The sequence below is a fragment of the Phocoena phocoena genome, chromosome 8, assembly GCF_963924675.1.
Source record: "Phocoena phocoena chromosome 8, mPhoPho1.1, whole genome shotgun sequence".
Classification (NCBI taxonomy): Eukaryota; Metazoa; Chordata; class Mammalia; order Artiodactyla; family Phocoenidae; genus Phocoena; species Phocoena phocoena.
This window is the reverse complement of record NC_089226.1, coordinates 57,435,999-57,458,270: the sequence shown is the minus strand read 5'-3', so window position 1 is coordinate 57,458,270 and position 22,272 is coordinate 57,435,999. Positions and strand designations below refer to the sequence as shown.

The 22,272-nt window shown below is 53.0% G+C and overlaps 1 protein-coding gene across 1 annotated transcript in view; it reads left to right on the top strand.

Moving 5' to 3' along the window:
* Positions 1 to 14,361: 14,361 nt before the first annotated feature.
* SLCO2B1 (solute carrier organic anion transporter family member 2B1) overlaps positions 14,362 to 22,272 on the top strand; it is a 51,045-nt gene continuing 43,134 nt past the window's right edge. Inside the window, exon 1 of the mRNA XM_065881831.1 lies at positions 14,362 to 14,633. Within this exon, the coding sequence (XP_065737903.1) occupies positions 14,618 to 14,633 (16 nt within the window). The 5' untranslated portion in view covers positions 14,362 to 14,617. The remainder of the gene's footprint in view (positions 14,634 to 22,272) is intronic.

The window sequence follows — 22,272 nt, the reverse complement described above, 5'->3', positions numbered from 1 at the left end:
ACATATGGAATAAGTTTCTTACAATTAGAACTATCCCATAAGGCAAAAGGTTGGCTTGAGAATGAGTGAATTCCTTATAACTAGAGGTATGCAAAGCTGGGGTCTTTTGAGCTGAAATGGTGCACAGGAGGTTTCATATTTAGATAGGAGCTAGATTAAAAACCCTTAAGCAAACTTCTGACCCTAGATCCATTGGTTCTTTTTTAAAAAAAAAGTAACATAAATGAACTACATCAATCAGATTGTGGAGGATTCCTTTTCTATGATATCTTATTGATAGGAAGAGCTGCTTCCCCCAAGGGCTGCTACAGAATACAGTCTGCTTCAGCCAGGAACAGCTCCCCTTTCTGTGCAGCTGCTGCTGGGACTCTGTCTCAGTCTAACCTGGGTCCTTGTATCCTGTCTATTTGTCATATCCAGAGACCAATCATCCTGATTTGCCCAGAACTGCCTGGTTTTAGCACTGCAAGTCCCATGTCCCAGGAAATCCCTTAGTCCCCGGCAAACTGAGATGTCAGTCACCTTGCAAGGGCAGAGGCGTTGTATATGCCTTTGGTAGAAGGAGTCATTTCCCGAAAGGAATCCAAGTGGAAGATAGATTCTCCCCCTGGTGGGAAAAAACAAACTCCAGGGCACTCCCTGGGTGACTCCATGGTCTTCCCCCTCCTGGCTGCTGCAGCTCAGCAGGTGTCACTCTTAAGCCACTTCATGCCCACTGCTCTGGGCCCCAGTTCAGAGGGCATCACAGAGAACTGGAAAGTCTCAGAACCAGTGTCAGGAGAGGAGACCAAGCACTCTTCAGAGAGTAACTCCGCTCCCAGGAGGCTGCTGAAGAAGGTTACTGTGCGTGCACGGCAGCCCAAGGCCCCCGAAGTGAGACTTTCCAACCCCCAGAACTGAGCTGAGGGAAGTGTTGACTCGACTTTCACCTTGACTAAGTGATCCAGGGCCAGGTTATGTTGATATTCAGATCACTGCCTCCCTGCCCCAGGGACCCCTGGAGCAGATCCACTTGGTTTTCCAGGACCACCTCTAGCTTCTCCCTCTTCTAACAAACCCTTCTCACGACACAGAATACGTAAGTGTGGAAATGGCCTACAGATAGTTGAGTCCCTGACCCTTTCTTTCACAGATGCAAAGTCAGGCCGGGAAATTCTCTGGTGGTCCAGTGGTTAGGACTCTGAGCTTCCATTTCACGGGGCGCGGGTTCAATCCCTGGTTGAGGAACTAAGATCCCGAAAGCTGGGAGGCCAAAAAAAAAAAAAAAAAAGACAAGTCAGGCCGGGGTGGGGATGGGCAGCTGCCCCCGGGTCAACAGCTGGTCTGTACCAGACTTGGTCCTGGAAACCAGGCCTCAGGCTCTGGTCTTGGACTCTTTCCACCAAGCCAGGCCACCTGGAGGATTTGGAAGCTCTGGTTTCCACCTGGGGAAAAAATAGGCCAAAAGTTTTACTTTCCTCTCTCCATTTCTTAGGCTGATGTCACAGACAGTTACGGATTTCTATTTGGTTCTGAGGGCGTTTTCAAACAGTTTCAGGTGGTCTGGTTACTAAATAGAGGCACTACAAGGCTAGAAAAAAAATGCTCTTTTCAAGAAATGACTTAAGGAAGAGGTGGACTGGGCATATCTGCATGGAAAAAAGTCATGACAATCAGGTCCCGTGTCCCGAGCAGGGCAGTTGTATACCTGGTGCCTGGTAGTTGTGGCACATATACACAATGGAGTACTACTCAGCCATAAAAAGAAACAAAATTGAATTATTTGTAGTGAGGTGGATGGACCTAGAGTCTGTCATACAGAGTGAAGTAAGTCAGAAAGAGAAAAACAAATACCGTATGCTAACACATATATATGGAATCTAAAAAAAAAAACAAAAAATGGTCATGAAGAACCTAGGGGCAGAACAGGAATAAAGATGTAGACATAAAGAATGGACTTGAGGACACAGGGAGGGGGAAGGGTAAGCTGGGACAAAGTGAGAGAGTGGCAAAAAGAAAAAAAAAAAAAAACCTTACAACTACAGTTTCAGTAGTTGTGGCTCATGGGCTCTAGAGCACAGGCACCAGGCACCTGGTACCTGGCTCATAATAAACCCTCAGCAAATATTTTTTTAATAAATGAATTAATTAATGAAAGGGTTAACCTGAGTTAAACTGAACTTTTCCCCATAATGGACTAGTCAGCAGGGATTTTTCTTCTCTTTTCTTTTAACATCTAAATTGACAGAATGCACATTTCTGGGGAAGCTGCTGCAATTCTGAGATGCTGTCCCCTCCACTGGCTGGGCCCATGTAAGCAGGTTTTGCAAGGTCTGCGGGGCAATCCCAGAACATCAGAGCCAGAAGTGTCCTGGAAAGCAAGCAACATAGTCCAATCCCCACAGCCCTCCTCCCATTTTTCAAATAAAATAACTCAGAGAAGGGAGTGACTTGCTCAGTCAAGGTCACACAAGGAGCTGGAAGTCAGACTCCGGGCTCCCTGCCAGGTCTCCCAAGGGTCCACCACGGGAGCTGCGCTGAAGCTTCCCTGTCTGGCAGCCCACATCATTCTTGTATCCCTCACCAGCCTGAGGATTCCCTGGGGCTGGAGACTGACCCTGACTCCTTTCCTATAAAACCAGGATCTCAGTGTGGCCCAGCGCCTGGCTTCTTCGTGTTTCCACAGAGCTGTCCTGACGACCTCAGGGCTTTCCCTCCAGCATTCCTGCGGAATCACACACTTCACCCTGTGGAAAGCTTCTGGTCTTGTTCCCCTATTGTGGCTGATGCGGAGGAAGAGGCTCAGAGAGGGGCTATGCCTGGCCAAAGTCACACAGTTAGTGAATCAGCAGCCAGCCTGCAATGCTGTAAATTGGGGCAGAAAGATTTTAGCCCATCTCCCTTCTCGTAGGGCCCCTCTCATAGTGGGGTGATGGTCCCTAATTGCCTGTCCCCTTAAACTGTGCCCTTCCAGAACCCTGTCCCTCCTTGGGCTCTGACAGGCTCTGGGCACTTCCTTTGCAGCCTTCATGCCTACATAAGGGGGGGCTCAGCTCACCTGCGACCCAGGCCACTCCAGCTGCCCCTTCTTCTCCCCAAGCCAGCGCTGCCTCAGTGGGGAGGACAGGTTGGGGCTGAGACTGGTTTCATTAAACCCCCAGGCCCTCCTGTCCCTAACCTGCTGGGTCCTTTCCCCTGAGGTCCCTTTCTAACAGGGCCCTGTGTAATGCTTTTCTGAGGACTCCCAAGTGGCTGGCTAGCAGCTACCACTGGGCTTGGCTGATATTAGAACAACAAGATTAATAGTCTTCACTGGGGCACAGAACTCTGTGGTCTATGGAGGTTTTCCCACCTATTGAGCAACAGTTCACAGCCCCACATGACAGGTGAGGAAACCAAGGCTCAGAGGTGAAAGGAATTGCCCAGGTCACACAGCAGGCCAAGGACAAGGCAGGATGGAGGTCTCAGATTTGCTAACTCTCAGTCTAGCCTCTGAGCCAACCAACCACGCAAATGAGACAAAGGTTGTGAAAAATCTCTATATAACTGTAAAGTGCTGTGCTGTTGGCCAGGGGATGGGGGTGTGGGGACACTTCAAGTGTTTTGAAGCTAGAGGAACAAGTGTGACAGAGCAGAGAGCCACTCAGGTTCACAAATCTTCACTCCCTCTCACTCACTTGCCCTCTCTTACTCTCACTGTTTCTTAGATGCCTTATAACTCCAAGTCCAACCTCCTCCAGAGAGCCTTCCGTGACTTATCTTCCTCCAGCTCCCAGGGCTCTTGCTCTCCTCTGGATTAACCAGGCTGACTGCCTATGCTGTCCACTTTAAAGATTAGGAGGGGACTTCCCTGGTGGCGCAATGGTTAAGAATCCGCCTGCCAATGCAGGGGACATGGATTCGAGCCCTGGTCCAGGAGGATCCCACATGCCGCAGAGCAACTAAGCCCTTGCGCCACAACTACTGAGCCTGTGTGCCACAACTACTGAAGCCCACGTGCCTAGAGCCCATGCTCCGCAACAAGAGAAGCCACTACAATGAGAAGCCCGCGAACCGCAATGAAGAGTCACCCCTGCTCGCCACAACTAGAGAAAGCCTGCACGCAGCAATGAAGACCCAATGCAACCAAAAATAAATATAAAATAATAAATGAATTAAAAAAAAATAAAGATTAGGAGAACTGAGGTTCATCATTCATTCCACATTGAATGAAGCTGGCTTCGTGCTGGGTGCCTGAACACAGTGAATTGACAGAGTCCAGTGGGGGTAGCCTATGGAAAAAATTGACCACCAATCATATCCAGTGTGATCCGTACTACTATAGAGTTGAAGGGCTCAGAGGAGGGAACAAAGTAGGTTTGCATGATGGAAGACAACTTTCAGGTGGGTTGTGAATTATAAGCAGATGAGGAGAGCCCTCCAGGGACAAAGGCAGGGACAAAGTGAGGAAAGGGTGGAAAAGTAGATGTGTTAGAGGGGCAGATGGAAGTGTGTTTGGGATGCAGTATAGAGGGAGAGACTGGGAGTCTCAAAAGATGAGGTCGGTAGGGGCCAGAACCAGAAGGGTCTCGAATTCCAGGCCAAGGAATATGAAGCCAGCACGAGGACACTGGAGAATCAGGGGTGGCCTTCAGGCAGGGGGTTAACAGATGCTTGTTTCCGGAAGATCCCACCCACTGCCACGTGGAGAAGGGATTCAAGCGGGAGAGGCTAGAGGCAGGGAGGCCAACCAGGGAGATGGGTGGTGAGGAGAGAAAGAGGGAGAAGGAGCAATGATAATGATGACAGAAGCTGCTTCCCTTTAGTGAGTGCTTACTTGTACCAATGACTGTGCCCTGGTGGTTACATACTTGGTTTCAGTTCTTCTGATCAGTGGTTTTTATTACCTTCGATTTTATTATCCAACTGTCTTCAAGGCCTATGCTTCTTAACTATCAAGAATCAGATAGATCTCCAAGAGGCAGCGTTGTCAGAATTTGATAACTGCATATGGAAGAGTGCGAGATGACGCTAGGCATTCTGGCTTGGGCGATGAGGCAGATGGCAGTGGTTTGGCTGAGCTGCAGAACATGGCGGTGGGCAATGGGCAGTGTAGGTGAGAAGATTTTTGAGGGAGATGATGAGTTTGGTTTTGGACATGTTGCATTAGAAGGACCCATGGGATATCCAAGTGGGGCTGTCCAGCAGGTATTGTAGGGTTTAAGTCTGGAGCTCAAGAGAGAGAGCTGAGTTTCTGACAAAGACTTGGGAGGGCTATGCTTTATGGAGCTAGGGAGAGAGTATAGAGTGAGGACAGAACCTTGGAAGAAACCAGCATGAGACAGAGGCAGAACAAGAAACATCTGCAAAAGATGCTGGGAAAAAAATGGCCAGAGGGAATGAAGCAAAGCCAGGAGAGTATGATATCCCAGAGGCTCTGTAAAGGGCACATGTGGCCAGCAGCAGTAAAAGCTGCTGGTGGGACAGGAAGGATGAGAAGTGAAGAGTGTCCAGGAGATCCAGCAAGGAGGAGGTCAATGGGGACCCCAGGGTGAACAGGTCCAGTGGAACGATGGGAGTGGAAGTTTGGTGGTGTGGACATTTGGGGGGTAAGTAGAGAGAGTGGATAACATTTTCAAGATGTGTGGCTGTGAAGAGATGTGGATGGTTGGAGGGCAATGAGGGATCAGGGAGGATTTTGTTATATTTTTTAATTGGAAATATTTGAGCAGATGTCCCACCATTTGTTGGTAGGAGTTAGCCAGCAGAGAGGGAGAGGAGGAAGGAATGGTCAAAGAGGAGGAGAAGCGGGCTTCCCTGGTGGTGCAGTGGTTGAGAGTCCGCCTGCCGATGCAGGGGACATGGGTTCATCCCCCGGTCTGGGAAGATCCCACATGTCGCAAAGCGGCTGGGCCCATGAGCCATGGCCGCTGAGCCTGCACGTCCGGAGCCTGTGCTCCGCAACGGGAGAGGCCACAACAGTGAGAGGCCCGCGTACCGCAAAAAAAAAATAATAATAATAATAATTTTTAAAAAGAGGAGGAGAAGTGGATCTTCTGAGCCCAGGGTCTGGACTACTAGTAGGAGAGAAGGAGGTTTAAAAGAGAGAGAAAGGCAAGATTGCAGATTTAGTGGTGCAGGGGTAGGGGGGCAAATTTCACTTAAGACAAGAGTGGCGGGAGCATTTCATGAAGAGACTGAGATTGTAGGGGAGTTTTTTCTCCATCGAATGGGTCTGAGAGGCCATATAGCGGATATGTGCTCAGATCCTGGTGCCAGACCAGTTTGGGTTCAAGCCTGGCTGGGAGCTCTCTGAGGCTCTGTTTCTTCTTCTGTAGAATGCAGGTTTGTTTACTGAGTGCAAGCTCTGTGCTAGTGTGGCGCAGGTTAAGAAGAGGTGAAGGGTGCCAGCAGGTGTCAGAAGCGTCTTCTACCCAGGTTACACAACCCTGTCCCTCTCTCCTGGGACCGTGGGGAGGCCCATAACATTCCCAGTCCAGGTCTCACCCACCTGAGAAAGTGGGGAGGTCCAGAAATGTCTCTAGGAGGAGTCCGTGTATCTCAGGAACATTTTTGAGCTCAGAACAGAAGACAGCCTGGCCCTCTAAATTCCACCCGAGTGCAGGCGAGCTGCCTAAGCCGCTCTGCCCTGGAAAGTCGTCAGTGACGCTCTGTCTCTCTCCGTCTCACCCCTGCTGCCCATCACCTTCACTGGTGTCAGACTCCCACAGATGCGAGAGACTGGAAAAGGAAGGTGCCAAGGAGGAAAGGGAAGTTATAAATACGTCCAGGGAGAGACTGGGCTGCCTCCCGGTGTGGGCAGGAGGCTCCTGGAGCTCTGGGGAGGAGAGTCCAGAATCAGGGACCACTACGGGGGCCTCCAGCATGCTCATCACTGTCACCATCCTTCCTGCCACCAGGAGGCAGTGTGGCATCAGCTTTGGGGGCCAAACACACTTGGGTTCAAATCCCAGCTCCTCCATTTGGGCAATGACATCACTTCTCTCTGCCTTTGTCTCCCCTTTGTGAATCGGGGTAATAGTACCAGCAATATTGGCTGGAATGAAGGTTTAGTGAGACACGCCAGGTAAGAGTTCTCTGCAAACTGTGAAGTGCTGTGAAGAAGTTTTTTATACCATCACCACCATAGCCACTGAGAAGTTACCCCCTGGATGTCTTCCCCTCTGAGGTTTTTCATCCTGGAAGTCTGGAAGCAGAGGACCTGGCTGAGGAAAGTTCCCTGGGGGTATTAATAGTCTGTTTAATACTCACTGACGAAGGTCATGTAGAGAACTAGGATATTATCCTGACCACATCCATGTTCTTTCAGGAACCCAGTCAAAGGTGCTATACTCAGAGCTCAACTCTGTATAAAACCTCATGGCTTAGTGACTGATGGACAGATGACTGAGTCCTCAAATTAGTCCTTTGGGACAGTTAAGTGCCAAGGTTAGGGACATGAGCTCTGGGACCAGATAGTCTAGGTTAAAAACTGGTCTGCCTTTTACCTGCTGTGTAACCTTGGGCAAGTCTCCTAACCTCTCTGTGCCACCGTTTTCTCCCCAGGTGCGGGGACTTTTGGTCATGTCTGGTGTACCTGTGCACTGCTGGGCCAGCCTCCTATGGTGAGGGGGCCCATGGTATCAGCCACGTCAGAGCTCAACGTGCACTGCTTTCACAGCCCCCTCAGGTAGGGGACTTGTGTTCAGTGGTCACGTCTGGGGTACATCTGCACTGCTGTCACAGCCTCCTCTGAGGGGGGAACTTATGGTGAGTGGTCAGGTCTTAAATACAAGTGCACTGCTGTCACTGCCTCCTCAGGTGAGGGGACCTGTGGTGACCAGTCACCTCTGAGGTACCCCTGTACTGCTGAGACAGCCTCCTCTGGTGAAGGGGCTTGTGCTACTGGTCACAACTGAGGTACATGTGCACTGCTGTGACAGCCCCCTCAGGTGAGGGGAAGAGTGGTTAGCGGTCACGTCTGAGGTACACATGCACTGCTGTCACAGCCTCGTCAGGTGAGGGGACTTGTGCCCTGTGGTCAGGTCTTAGTTAGACGTGCACTGCTGTCACAGCCTCGTCAGGTGAGGGGGCTGTAGTATCTGTCATGTCAGAGGTACACGTGAAATGCTATGAAAGCTTCCTCAGGTGTGGGGAAGTGCAGTGACGGTTCATGTCTCACCACATGCCTCTGGCCTGTGGAGCTGCGACATCACTGCCTGTGTATCTCAGACCTGGCCACGCACTGCACAGCACTAACCCGTGCAGGGTAGGACATGTAAGGTTATCGTGGGTAGTTGGGAACATTGACTAAGCTGATACAAGCAAAGTACTTTGAACAGTGCTTGGCCTGTAATGAATGTCAGTCATAATTATTGCATTCATTTTATAGTCAAGGACACTGAGGTTTAGAAAAATGAAGTAACTGTCCAGTGTCACGTAGCTTGTCGTTTGCTGAGCTCAGGCCCTAGGGACTCCAAAGGGTGGATTGGTTTGCTTACGCTGAACTGCCTTCTTCCCTTGTGGCTATTTCTAGAAGACAGTTGATATTTCTCACTCAAGAGACAGGAGTCCCCAACCTAAGGACCCTTAGGAGGAGATTCTGTGGCCCTCTAGGCTCCCGGTCTGGGCCCACCTCTGATTCAGACACCACCGTGAAACCCACTTGCTGGAGAGATCCACCCGTGCCCTTGCCAGAGACCAGGCCTGCCCCACATGGGACACCTCAGGCCTGGTCTCTCCCCTCCCCGAGGAAGACACGTCTATGTTCCACTCAGAGAACAGAAAAAAAGAGGGGACAGGCATTTTAATAAGGACAGCACCACTTCAATGGTGAGAGAATTTTACACATGAGTGCCAGGAACAGTTGGAGTGAGTGAATCTAGGAAACATGTGAGCAGAGTGGAGGGAGTGGGTGTGCTTGGGGTGGAACATGAAAAGGAGAGAACCAAGCAAACTGTAAACTGACAATGTTCCAAATAAACAGCCCTGAGGAAAACAGCTTAGCCTGTTCCAGCCCCTCCTGAGAGACTTAGAACAGAGAAAAGTTGGGTATCCCACCCTGGCCCAGACTGGGCCCTACCACCAGTCAGAAACCTCCTTGCCTTTACAGTTGTCACTGGAGCATCTGTGGAGGACCAACCTGGTCAAGAAGCAGCTGCCCGTGCTCAGTCTGCTTCCTGCCTTCTCCATCTCCAGGCTCATAACCCCATCAGGTGAGGAAGTGACTCATCTTCCTAGGTGAAGCATGAAGCGTGCTTCCCCAGCAGCTGTCGTAAACTCTGCCCGAGTCACAGAAATGAATCCTGGGCAGTGAAGGCCCTGGATGTCTACAGATAACCCCTGCAGTCCTGCCACACTTGCTTTCCCCCAGAGAACAAAATGGTAGTAAGGTCTGTTGAGTACCTATTAACTACCTACCAGGCACTGTGCAAAGTACATCCACTCATTAGCCCCATCCTGCAGATGAGAAAACAGAGGCATGAAGAATTAAATAACACATGGGTATGAAGTTTCGGTTTGGGAAGATGAAGAAGTTCTGGAGATGGATGGTGGTGATGGTTCCACAACAATGCAAATGTACTTAATGCCACTGAACCATATACTTAAAATGGTAAATTTCACGTTTTGGCTATTTCACATACACATTTCACGTGTGTATTTCACATACACACCAAAAACCCCTACAAACAAGCAAAGAATGAACACAGCTACCAAGTGGAGAAGACTTGGTAGAAGTCCTGCCCCAAAGGTTTGTTCTTGTACCTTTTCCTCTCACTTGCAAGTGGAGATTCTGATCTGGCAGAAGACAGAGAGGTAGGGGGCACTCCATATCAGGCAGAGAGAGATGGGTTTATCCTGAGGGCGCTGGGGAGTGGGGTGGGAGCAGGGTTTGAAGAAGGGAGGGGCATGGTTAGATTTAAGGGCTGGAAAGTTCCCTCTGGCTCACAGGAAGATGGAGACCAGAGGTGGGGAGGAGGCTGGGACACGGCCCGGACCAGAGCTGCTGGTGGCCAGGACCAGGGCAGTGACAGCAGCATAGGAAGAAGCGGGCCGGTTTGAGAGACGGGTGTGGAGGAGAGGGAGAGAGGGGAGCAGGCGGTGACTGCTCTCACTGGGCTCCTTCTGGCCTGTCCGTTTCAGCCTCCTCTGACAGTCGTCCTTCCGGCCCCTCCTCCTGGACTGGAGTCTTAAAGGAAGAGCCTGGGGCACCGACCTCCTCTCTGGCCCCCGGGGGCAGTGTTACAAAGTCTGCAGAGCGTTGGGGCCCTGGCAGCCAGGGGCAGATGCTTGCCCCCCTTGGTCTCCACTCCCGGCCTCCGTTGCCCCCCTTCCCCCATGTCCTCTCTCCCAGGAGCCAAATCTTTAATAACCGTAATCCCTCATCTCCTGCACTTGACACTTTACAAAAGCAGTGGTACATCCATTAGCTCATGTTCCTTCCCCAAAGACGGGGGTGGGGGGTGGCGGGGGGCAGAATGAGACCTACACCCACCACTTTATAATAAGGAAACTGGGGACCAGGCAGGACATAGGACCTGACCAACGCCAGTGTGTTGGTGGCAGAGGCAGGGTTGGGAGCCACCGGCCAGCCAGTGCCCAGTCTGGACCCTGTGAGAGGGGACAGCCTGTGGCACCCACAGAACAACAGCTGTTAACAACTTGAGTGCCCTCTCACCTCAGAGGGCCTTCCCAGTGATTGAGTCACATGGGGTCGTCAGTGAGGTCAGAATGACCTGGCTTCTGATTTACTTCTGTCGCATCCTCTGCTTCTAGAACTACAAGAGTCATCGCCATTACCATCGCCACCATATTAATAATAGTGGCTCATGTCTGCTCAGCTCTCAGACTTAGTAAGCACTAATCCATCAACTCACCTGAGCCTTAGGACAGCCCTGGGAAGGTATTTCACAGACAAAGGCCCTGAGGATCAGAGACGGCAAGTGACCAGCCTCAGATCACCCAGCTAGGTCTCCAGGGAGTTTACAGTCTCCTGGGAGAGCTACGCACATACAGAGTGAGATGAGTGAGATGATTGTGTTTAGTGCAGCCCTGCCAGGAGGTTTCCCATCATCTCTGAGTCTCAGAGATCTTCTTACCGGGTCAGGATTGAACCATCTGATGCCCACACTCATGCCCTGACTGGGCACAGGGCTGCCACTTTCAGGGAGGAATGTAGAGTTTCCAGCAGACACCTACCTGCCTGCAGACCCATGATTCTCCTCACCTAGTTGGGAAATTTGCTGCGTTCTGATCCAGGAGCCATGGCAACAAAGATAGGAAAGTCCTGAACCCTTGGCAGGAGGGAGTCTGTTTCTCATTCACCAGAGGGAGAAACTGAAGCCCACGGAAAGACTGGGACTTCCCTGCGGTCACGACCCAGCACAGCCTGCCTCTCTCCAGCCTCAGTCTCCCAATCTGCAAAAGGGAGGGGATGAATTAAGTGAGCTCCAGGTTCCTTCCTCCTCTGACCTTCTGAGTACCACGGGTCCATCCTTGCTGTCTTTGGCTCAGACCCCAGCCCCGGCTGTATCCTCCACATGTAGCCCTGGGCAAATCACATGGCCTCTCTGAGTGTCAGAGTCGTCATGGGTGAAGTAAGTATGCACTGCCTTCCTTGGGCAGATCTAATGAGCCATGCGTGAGAGCACGTCGGCACAGCTTGGAGTCTGACCCCCAGGCAGCATCTGGCGGTAGGGATGGCTGAGGCTCTGACCGAGGCCATTACGTGTCTGCTTGGCCGAGGGCCCATTTATAGATATCTGCTCTCTGGCTGCCAGGCCAGAGGGAAGTAGGAGCAATGGCGCTGATGTGGCAGTTTAGAGCCTTTTTCAGGAAGGAGCCTCCGGCCCCCCTTTCCCTTCCCCCACTGCCCTGCCCCCGCATCTTCTGGGCATCCTCACATTAACCCTCAGAACAGTCCTGAGGGTGGGCCATTTGATATCACCATCTCCATTTAACAGGTGAGAAGACTGAGGCCCAGAAAGGAGAAAGGACGTGCTCCAAGTCCCACAGCAAGGTAGTTACAGAGCTGGGACCAGAATTGAGGTCTCGAGCCTGGAGCCCAGGACTCTCCCCTTGTACCCAAATTCCTCTTTTGCCTGGCTTGCAAAAAGGCATTTCCCCACGTGGGATGACTTAAAGAGGTAAAGGCTTGGGTTCTGTGAACGGCTTGGGGTTTCAAAAGCAGCATCAGGCTCGACACAAGACACAGGAGCATGCAAACATCATGGGGCCCTGGAAGCCGCAGAGCTCTGTAAACTGTACCGGGCTTTGCCAACGGTACAGGACTCTAAAAATTAGACATCAAGCTTTGCAAACTGTGGGAATCCGCAGATGGTGCTGCGATCCGCATACATCATGGGGCTCTGTAAAATGCACTGGGCTCAGCAAACAAACATCACGCTGGCAAGTGGCAAAGGTGGGGTGCAAACCAGGTTGGTTGAACCTCAAGTTGGGGCCACCCAGAGTGGAACCTCACTGCAGGATTAACCCAAGAGCTATCTGAAGGCCTGTTAGCTTAACTCCCAGAGGTCCCAGGGATTGGACTTGTGCTCTAATTCCACAGCTGAGTTCAGGAATAGTCTTGGACCTGTGTCAGCCTGGGGAGGCTGAAGTGATACGTGAAGGCTGCACATGCCTGAGGTTATTGTATGTTCTGTGCCCTGTAGGGTGCTGTGCATGCTTTTACTCAAAGATTGGTGAAATGAACATAGCCAGCCAAGCTGGTCCCAGCAGCTTTCCATGTGCAGAACTTCTGCAGCCTCTGGGGCCAAGGATGGGGCAAGTGAGCCTCCAGAAAGTCTAAAGGACCCTTCCCTCTCTCGACCATGCACCTGTAATTTGCAGTCTGGAAGGCTGCACCTCTGCCAATCTCTGTGAGGACTCACAGTACCTGTCTGAAGGATTTAGAGAGAGAGAGAGCCAATTTGGTTTTCTCGAGCAGGATTGGGGTCTGGTTTTCTATCAACACAAGCCAACTGTTGACCTTTCCCTGGGTGGTAGTCCTGCATTCCCACTTCTGGTCTCTCAGAGACTCACTCACACTACGAGTGTCTACCAAGGGCCTACTATGTGTCAGGCCTATCTGCAATTATTTCAGATACTCCCCCTTCCTTCTAGCATCCCATACAGCCACTGGGAGCCAAGTGGGGCTGATGTGTGTCTCTCTGTCATTGTACCCCAAAAGCTGAACTCCAATCCCACATCCCTATATCATGCAAAAACTCTATTGGATCTGGGTCGGGTTCACTTCTGTATGTTGGATTTGGGGGAAACCCAGAGGTTTTCCTCAGAAAATGCAGCCTGGGTAGAGGAAAAAGCCTGGTCCCTAGCATCAGAGGTTCAAGGTGTGATCGCACAACCTACTAGCTAGGTGACTTCTGGGCAGTTACTGAGACTCAGTGCCTCATCTGTAAAATGGGAGAATAAGTACCTGGCCCACAAGGTCATTAGGAGGGCCAAATGGAAAGTGAAAGTGTAGAGCAAGGAGGAAGACCAGGTTCCTTGCCCTCTCACTGCCCTGCTCTGAGTGCCACCTCTACCATTCCCTTCTCTGAGCTCCAGGCCTCAGGCTTGGATTCTTTTTCGCTCACTGAACTTGCACAGGAGCCCTGTAAGTGAGGACTATTGTCCCTTCTTTATAGATGAGGCAGCTGATGCTCAGAGAGGTGCAGGGACTTGCCTAAGGCCACTTGACCGGCGAAGGACAAAGCTGAGATGGGACTCACGTCTGTCTGGCTCCGAGGCCTCCATCCTCAGTCTTCAGTGCAGAAAACTCTGGGAATCTCATACGTCCTCTTCTTCTCTCCACCCTCCCTCCACTGAGATGGCCATACTCTTTGGAGCTGCTACCACGAGTCCCTGCCTTCCTCCAGAGGCGCTGGCCACTGTGATTCCCAATGGATAGAGTCCCTCCTTGCTCTGGATCTGAGGAGCTCAGAGAGGAGATAGGGGATCAGTGAGAGGGGATGAGAGCTTGAGGGGGACAGAGGTTCAGTGAAGGAGGACAGTGGCTCTGTATGGGGCTCCTGGAGGGTGAAAAAAGTTCTGTAACTGGGACGAGAGCTCGGTGTGGGAGGAGGCTCAGAGCAAGAATGGGAATGCAGAGTGGAGACTGGAAAATCAAGACTGAACGACCCCAGGGCTGGGAGGGGCCACCCGTCCACATTCCCTCTGCTCCTCACCTCCCCACTGCTCGCAGGAGAAAATATCCAAGGGAAGTGCCAAGCCAAGAGGCTGTGAAGGAACAGGCTGAGGGGAGGCTAGTCAGCAGCCTCCTCCCATCAGCGGGGCTGGATCTAAACAAACACATCCTCCTCCACGACTCTGGCCCTGGGCTGCCCCAGCCAGAGATCAGAGGAATTCAGAGAAAGAGACGGAGAGAAGGAACTAGTGACTAAGGGAGATAGGCACTTGGAGAGTAGGGTCAAGTTTGAGCAGGGCTTCCTAACCCACTTGGAAGAGGTGGCTGCTGTCCACCGTGGCCCAAAAAGCATCGATCGACCCGGTGCCTGGAGTCCCCACGTTGGCGCATCCCTGCTGTGGTCCCTTGGCTGCTGTCTACAGAAGCCCCAGATAAGTTCTCACTCCCTCTCTCCCACTAAGCTCCAGTCCTGAGATTGAAATAGGGGCTGAAGCTCACTGCACCCCAGAAATCATGGGACCCAGGATAGGTAAGTCTGGGCAAAGTCAGAAAGGGGCATTGGGAGGGAGTCTGGGGCCCACGTTCCCAGGGCGAACGGTGAGGCTGTAGGGGTAACTTGTGCGCACTGGGGTGGGGCAGGGGTTCGCAGTTCCCTACACTGAGCCAGACACATGGCCAGACCTAGTGAGGGTGTGTTGAATGAATGAGTGAATGACCAGAGGGGCAGGAAGGGACACTGTTTACTCAGCTGGAGGCAGGGCACCCAGCTTAACCTCCCTGATGAGACAGAGAAACTGAAAGGGCAATGGGAAGGGAGGCCCCTGGACGTTCTCCAAGCCCTGTTCTCCCTTTGAAGTAGGCAAAGATAGAGACAGACAAAGCAGACAAAAACAGAGATAGAGAGAAGTATAGTCAGACCCAGATCAAGTCCGGGGATACTCAGAGTCAGACAAAGTCTGAGACAGAAGGCCAGAGACAGCAGGAGAAGGCAAAGATCAAGAGGTGTCAGCTGGAGCAATGCAGGGACAGGGGCGACCAGCTCAGAGAGAGGGCTGCGGAAGAGACCAGGAGAAATAAAGAGAAGCAGAGACAGTGAGAGAGAGAGAGAATCAGACAGAGACAGATCAGGTGAGAGACGGGCCTGCAGACAAAGAATCCGAAAGATCAGCACAGAAAAGAAACCGATTCAGAGAAAGACCTGCACAGACCTACGTGCGTTTGTTGGTGGTGGGGCGGGGAGGAAGCGGGAGGGGAGGTGTCTTGAAGCCTTGAGAAGCCAAGTCTGGAGCGTGCCCAAAGCACCATGTGGAGAGGGCGTTGGTTCTGGGAACAGAGCGTCCTGCTGAGCTTCTTGGGCAGGAGGAGGAAGGTGGAAGAAACAAAGGGTCTTCAGATAGGGTGGCCCTCGGGCTGGATGCCCTGCAGCGATCACCTCTGGCCTTCTCCCAGCTGTCTGTGTGCCTCACACCCACTCAGACAAGGCCGGACTTGCTCCGGGGAGTGAGGCATGGGGGCTTCCTGGGCCGAGCAGGCAGATGCGGCTGTGTTGCAGCCACGGCATGGAAGGAAGGGTGGGGGTGGATGCTTCCTCTGCGGCCCTTGCAGGGGAGATGACAGTGAGAGTGAGTTGAATTTGGAGACGGGCCACTGACAAACCAAATTCCCAGTCAGCCTTGGCCTGTTATGGGATCTGAGGGTTGGTGATCCTACGGGAAGAAACTAGTGACTTTGGCTGTACGACACCTGTACCCCAACTGTGATTCTGACCCCTGCAGGGCTCAGCTCTGGAATATTCTCTAGCTGGCCCTCCGCTTCCCACACACACAGCAGGAGGCTGACCTCAGCTTCTGCTCACTGAGCCACCCGAAGCCACCTCTGGCCTCTCTTCCTGAGCCCCAGTCTGAGCTATGGCCAGGCTTCCCCCATGCTCTCTTTCTGGTCTGAGGGATGTGGGGATGCAGCTGGGGCAGGACACAGAGCCTGGAGCCTGGTAAGAAACCCACATACAGCTGGCCTGAGGGAGAAGGGCCAGCAGTCCCAGCCAGGGGCAGATACCAGAGAAAAGAGTCAGTCAGACCTGGCCGTCAGCCAAGTCCCAGCACCAACTCTCCCCCGTGCCTTTAGGCAACAGGTAGAGCTTCCCCGTCTATGGGGGAGGCGCTGAAGAAAATGATCTCCCCAGACCACGCCCATTTTGTGATTCAGGGAAGCTGCTTTCCCACGTCTGCACCTTTGCTCAGCTTTACCTCCACCCGGAAGGCACCTGCCCACATCCCATTCTCGAGAAATTTGTCCTGTTTTCTAACTCCTCCAAACACCGACGCTTCCAGGAAGCCTTCCAGACTGATTCTCCCAGCTGGAAGTAACCTCTCTCCCATATGCTGTTTGATCCTCTCTTTGCAGTTCGTCCTTCCTTGTTCCTGGTATTGTTTCTGTTGTTCTCTCCAGTCCTAGGTTCACATGTGGGCCAACCCAGGGCAGGGAGGTGGGGCAAGGGAAAGAACCAGCTTCAAATTGTAGCTCTGCCTCACTAGCTTTAGGAGAATGCAGTGACATTCTCTCACCCTTTTTAATAAGTGAGGAAACACATGCTCAGAGAGGGCAAGTGACTCGTCCAAGGTCACCCAGCAAGCAAGCTGCAGAGTCGGGGCCAGAACCAGGCCTGCCCCATGCCAAAGCCCTTTCTGTTCTGTGCCATTGCCCTCAGGGCTTTCTCTTCCCTTCACACACCCCACGCTGGTGAGTCTCCACCCACCTTGGGCACTTCTCCACTGGTTCCAGACAAAGCAAGCTTTTCTCTGGGAGCTAGTGACTGGGAAGTGGGCAGGGAATTTATTCCTCCAGGCCGGGCCTGGTCCGATGCGCCAGATCTTAGGCAGCTGGGAACCACATGGCGAGCTTGCCTAGTCTAGGAGTCTCCACGATCGGATGCCAGGTATCCACTGCCCAGTCTGCTTCTATCCCTCTCTGGGACTCACTTTCTCCATCTGTGTAGTAGATGGTAGGGGTCAGCTGAGGTGGTCACTTGGTCCCTTCCAGTGCTGAGAAGCTCAGTTTTCTGCCTCTGGAGAGAGCAATGGAGCAGAGGCCTCTTGTATGGGGCAGGCTTGGCTATCTCCAGGGTGCAAGCCTGGGCCTAGCCACACCCTGGGGGTGGAGAGGAGGTGAACTTGGTTCCTGCTACCCCTCATGGGCTGCAGCCCAGAGCCCTAAGCACTGATGCTTGGAGTGATGGAGAACAATGCCCGCCTCCCCAGACTGGGAGCTCCCTGGGAATGGGGTCTGATTTGATCCATTCCTGAGGCCCCAGAACCTGGCCCAGGTGGGGCAGAGGTGGGGTATTGGGGAAGGCTCAGCGCAGAAGCTCTCCTCCATCCTCCTCATGCCCCCAGCAGCCCCTGCCCCATGACGTTCCTTCCCTCCCTCCAATCTGCTTTGAAAGCCTACTCTTATTGAGGACTGGAGACTCGTGATAAGGAGTGAGATGGGGTACAGTGGGGCCCTCGGGGAGTAAACAGTAAAGCACAGAGAGTGACAAGCTGGGACTCTTGGCTGGAGGAAGCAGTGTGGCCTGGGCCAATGGGCACATGTCTCTGAGCCTCAGGCTCTGTGTTTTAGGCCTAAGGAGGCCGGCCTGGATTCCCTGTGGGCTCAGGGCTCAGGGCTCACCCTCCATCCCCCGGCCCTCATCACTATTTTTAGGGTCATCTCGGGTCTAGATGGGGTAGTCAGGGCTGGAATTGAGAATAGAAAGTCCCAGCACAGTGTCTCTGACCCAGCTTGGAAAACACCAGAAAGCAACAGCTGGAGGCCAGTAACATGCTATTGTCCTCCCAACAGACCACCCAAGGATCCTGCTAGGAGGAATTTCCCAAAGGTGACAGCCAAGCCCAAGGCCCAAGACTGCCCCGCCCCAACTTCCTGTCTTTGATTCTTCCCCTGCGGAAGCCTGTGGGACCACACGGGGAACTGAAGCCCTCAGGGGCCCCACACTGCCTCCACCCCACCCCAGGCTCATGCTGCAGCCCCCCCCCCCCCAACTTCCCCAGACTCCCACACTCCACCCTTCTCTTCTCCCTCACTCTGTTTAACTCAATTCAAGAATCATGTTTTTAAGCCTGGCCTTGAAAGATGAGAAGTGGTTTGCTGGAGAGGCAGGACACTCCAGGCTGAGGGTACAGCATGTACAAAGGCTGAGAGGTGGAAAAGAACAGGATGAGTTTGGGGAATAGCAAGCATCTACTGGGACCAGAGAAGAATGTTCACTAGGGGTGGCCTTGACCTCTTGGAGGCTGTGGCGTCCTACTCACGTGCGCCAGATGGGGTCCTCAACTCACCGTTGTTGAGGGCCACAGTGTACCAGGCAGGGCATTTTCCTTTAATCCTACCAAAGCCGCTGTGTGCCAGAGAAGGCGGCTGAGGCTTAGAGAGGCTAAATAAACTGCCTAAGATCACAGCCACAATGTGGCAAAACAAATATTTGAATTCAAAGTCTTCTGTCCCAAAGGGTTTCAACAGGGACCCGATATGGTCCATCAGGACCCAGGAGAGGACAGCCTCTGCCCGGGGGAGTCCACTGGCTAATCGGGCAGATAAGAGGGGGACATAAGTGATGCAGGAGGGTGACCAGCCTGGCATCCCAGAGAAAGGGCTGAGGGAACTGGACCAGGACGGGCAGGGGAGGTTTATGGAGGGAGAGAGAGCTGGCATGGACTGCAGGAGCTAGGCCAGGGAGCCAGCAGGCTGAGGCAGCCCAGAGCAATCTAGGAGGTAGAAAGGGCTGGAGGCGAGGGTTAGCCACGAGGCTGGTCTCCTACACACACACCTCCAGAGAGAGGTATCTGGACAAATGGATTGCCCAGTGCCTGCGGCTAGGAAGTCATCACACCTCAGGCCGTGGCTGTGTGAATGCTGGAGGTTGGTAGGTTTTCCAGAAACCTCCGGGCTCATTTGTGACCCTGCACCATCCCCTCAACCTTGGCACCTGAACATGGTTCCAGGATGGGTTCCTCCTTTTGCTCTGCTCTCCTCAGTCAGGGCATATGGGGGAGGCTTCTCCCTCGCAAAGGCAAGTTTGCCCTCGTGTGGCTTCTGCTCCCTTCTCTCCACACGTGCCTTCCAGACTGAGAACCAGACTGGCTCTGGCCCATGTCCTCTCATGGGCTGTCCTGGAGCCCACGATCTCCTAAGCATCTTCCCCTGGGAGCCCCCGTGCCAGCCCAAACTCACACGTCCAAGGCTGAGCTCACTATCACCCTACAATCCTGCCTTAAATGGTGGTACACCCAGACCAAAAGCCTTACCTCTCCCCACTCCCCTGCCCCCAGGACTCCTTGGCCTCCTGCACTCCCCATCCACCTGCTTTTCCACCCAGTCCTGTCCTTCCCATCTCCCCACTGTGGTCCATCAGCTCATTACTCTGTATCTCCACTGCCACCACCTGGCCCAGACCCCATCATCGCTCGCTCCCCTGGACCCCACTCCTGCATTCTCCCTGGTCCCAGCCCACAGCCTGACTTCTCCACTCTCTCCCAAGAGGCACGGAGGTCTTCATAGGAGGCCAAATGAGACCTGATCACTGGGCTCAGGACAAAACCCAGCCCTCCAGCCTGGCATTCAGGGGTGGTCATAGCCTGGCCCTTCCAACCACTCCAGCCTCACCTCCCCACCTTGACCCCAGTGCTCCAGTCTTGCTGGACTATTCGTTCCCTGAGCAGTCTTTGCACTTTCATACTTCTGCCCTTTACTTTGATGTTTCCTCCCCTGGGAATCCTTCCAGAACCTTTAAGTGTAGTCTAGGACCTCTTCACTATGTTTCTATAGTCTTGGAACTTCTTGTGTCACACAGTGAGCACATGTTGTGATTCTGTATTAGGTGTTTGCCCTGCCATCACACACACACACACACACACACACACACACACACACACACACAAACACACACACACACCCTGGTAGCTCCCTGAGAGCGGGCACCTGGGCTGCTTGCTTCCAAGACCCCGGCCACCTGTCTTGTGGAGCTGACAGTGTGTGTGGAAACAATCTTCATTCTTACTCCTAGAACAAGCAGAGACAAGCTCCATCCCCACCGTGGTGACCCTGGGCAAGTCATGGCCTTTTCTGGTCTTGCTGCCTCACCCTTCAAAGGGTTAACCCAGCCTTGGCTTCCTGTCCAGCAGACTCCTCAGGCCCAGGGTTGCTGTGGGTCACAGATGGGGAAGCCCACAGGCAGGTGAAAAGGGTCCTGAAGCAGGCCAGGTGGGCCCAAAGAGGCTCTAACAGGGCAAATTGCCACATGAAAGGCAAGCATCTTAGACCAGCTGAGTGTTTCCATATAGGAAGGTGGGCCCAGTGTTGCCAGATCTGCTAATCTTTCAAGAAAAAACAAAAATCGGGAGTTTTGTGTGAAATTTCCTGATTTTTTAAATGCTGGCAACTAACTTAAAGACACTCAGCGAACCAGCATTGTACAAGCCAAATAAAAATGTCTAGGAGTCAGATGTGCCCCCAGGCAGGACTGCTGTCCGCCCCGCACAACTCCAGAGGGTGCCATTCATTTCACGGTGCACAGCTCACGCAGCTACACATGGGGCCTTTGGCCAGGGCCTCCCCGTTGTAACCTCTGCCCTGTATTATCTCTCTGCCAGTTCCTCTGACCACCCTGGCAAAGCGTGTGTGGTGGCAGGGGTAGGGGAGAGTCCTTTCCTTCTCTTGCACAAGGAAATTATCAGGAAAAAAAATAAAGGTAGGGTTTTCCTGGTGGCGCAGCGGTTGAGAGTCCGCCTGCCGATGCAGGGGACGCGGGTTTGTGCCCCGGTCTGGGAAGATCCCACATGCCGCGGAGCGGCTGGGCCCGTGAGCCATGGCCGCTGAGCCTGCGCGTCCGGAGCCTGTGCTCCGCAACGGGAGAGGTCACAACAGTGAGAGGCCCGCGTACCGCAAAAAAAAATAAATGTCTTGGAATGCAGCAGGTGAGGATGGAGAGGGGAGGGAAGACAAGGAGACAGCAGAGGGAGGCTTCCAGAGGGTTCTGTGCCTCTTCAGGGAACAGGAGGAGGTGAGAGAGCACTGCTGGGCTGAGTGTCCCACTGCAGGACAGTAAGTTCTGAGGCCTGGTGGCCAGGCCTGGAGATAGCTCCCTGGTGAGTTTGGGGCAAACACTGACAAAACTGACACTGTGCAGCATCTTGGAGTTAAAGGATGTTATCTGTGTGACCCTCGTGCAGGCTTGAGAGGTAAGGCTCATTATTCCTATTTTGCAGAGGCTCAGAGAGGTCTAATTGCTGTCCCGAGGCCACACTGGGTCTGAGTGACCCTAGATCATGCTCTCTCTGCTGAGGGACAGGCTGGAATGTTCTGGAGAAAAAGTGCCCTTTCCTTGTCCCTCCTTGGTCCAAGCCCTCTTCCTCCATCCTCAGGATATGAGAATTCTCCCAGGCTCTCTCGGCATTTCTCAGCCCGTCCCTCCTCAAAGTTCAAATCTGGGCCTTGGTTATGAGTCCTGAACTTTCATCATACTCAGGTCCCCTGGACTGAGGGCCACATGTCCTTCTCACCATATTTCTCTGTCCAGCCTTGCCCTGACAGTGCTCTCTGAGACCCTCAGAAGAGGGTGTTGACTGACGACCAGCTAAAGAATCAGCTGGTAGAATGGCCGACTGTCCCCATACAACCACCTTTGACAATTAACTGGAGGGAAGCCAGGCCAGAATAAGAAATGGCTACATGGGGATTATTTTTCATAGGTTCTAAGGCCATCATTGGCAGCCACCATCTCATGGTTGCTGTTAGGGGCCCAGGTGTCAGACAGACCTGAGTTCCAGTCCAGGCTTTGCCATTTACCAGCCCCAGGACCTGGATAAGCCCCTTCCCCTCTCTGTGCTTCAGTTTCCTCATCCACATCATGGAGTCACAGCAGCTACCTCAACCGTTTGCTAGGAGGCTGGGTGAGTGTGCCCAGCCCAGCACATAGGGTGGCCCCAGGACAAACTCCTCCATCAGGCCACTTCCTCTAAGGGTAGAAGGTGAGCCAGAGAGCTGGGTCTCCCAACCCCCCGCCTGCCTGGCCCTTCAGGGCTGAACTTTCTCCTGGTTCCCAAGTTCTAGATGTGGCAATGCTCCCTGCTGTCCCAAAGCAAGTATGAAGGCGGGTGGGGGGGTTTGTACCT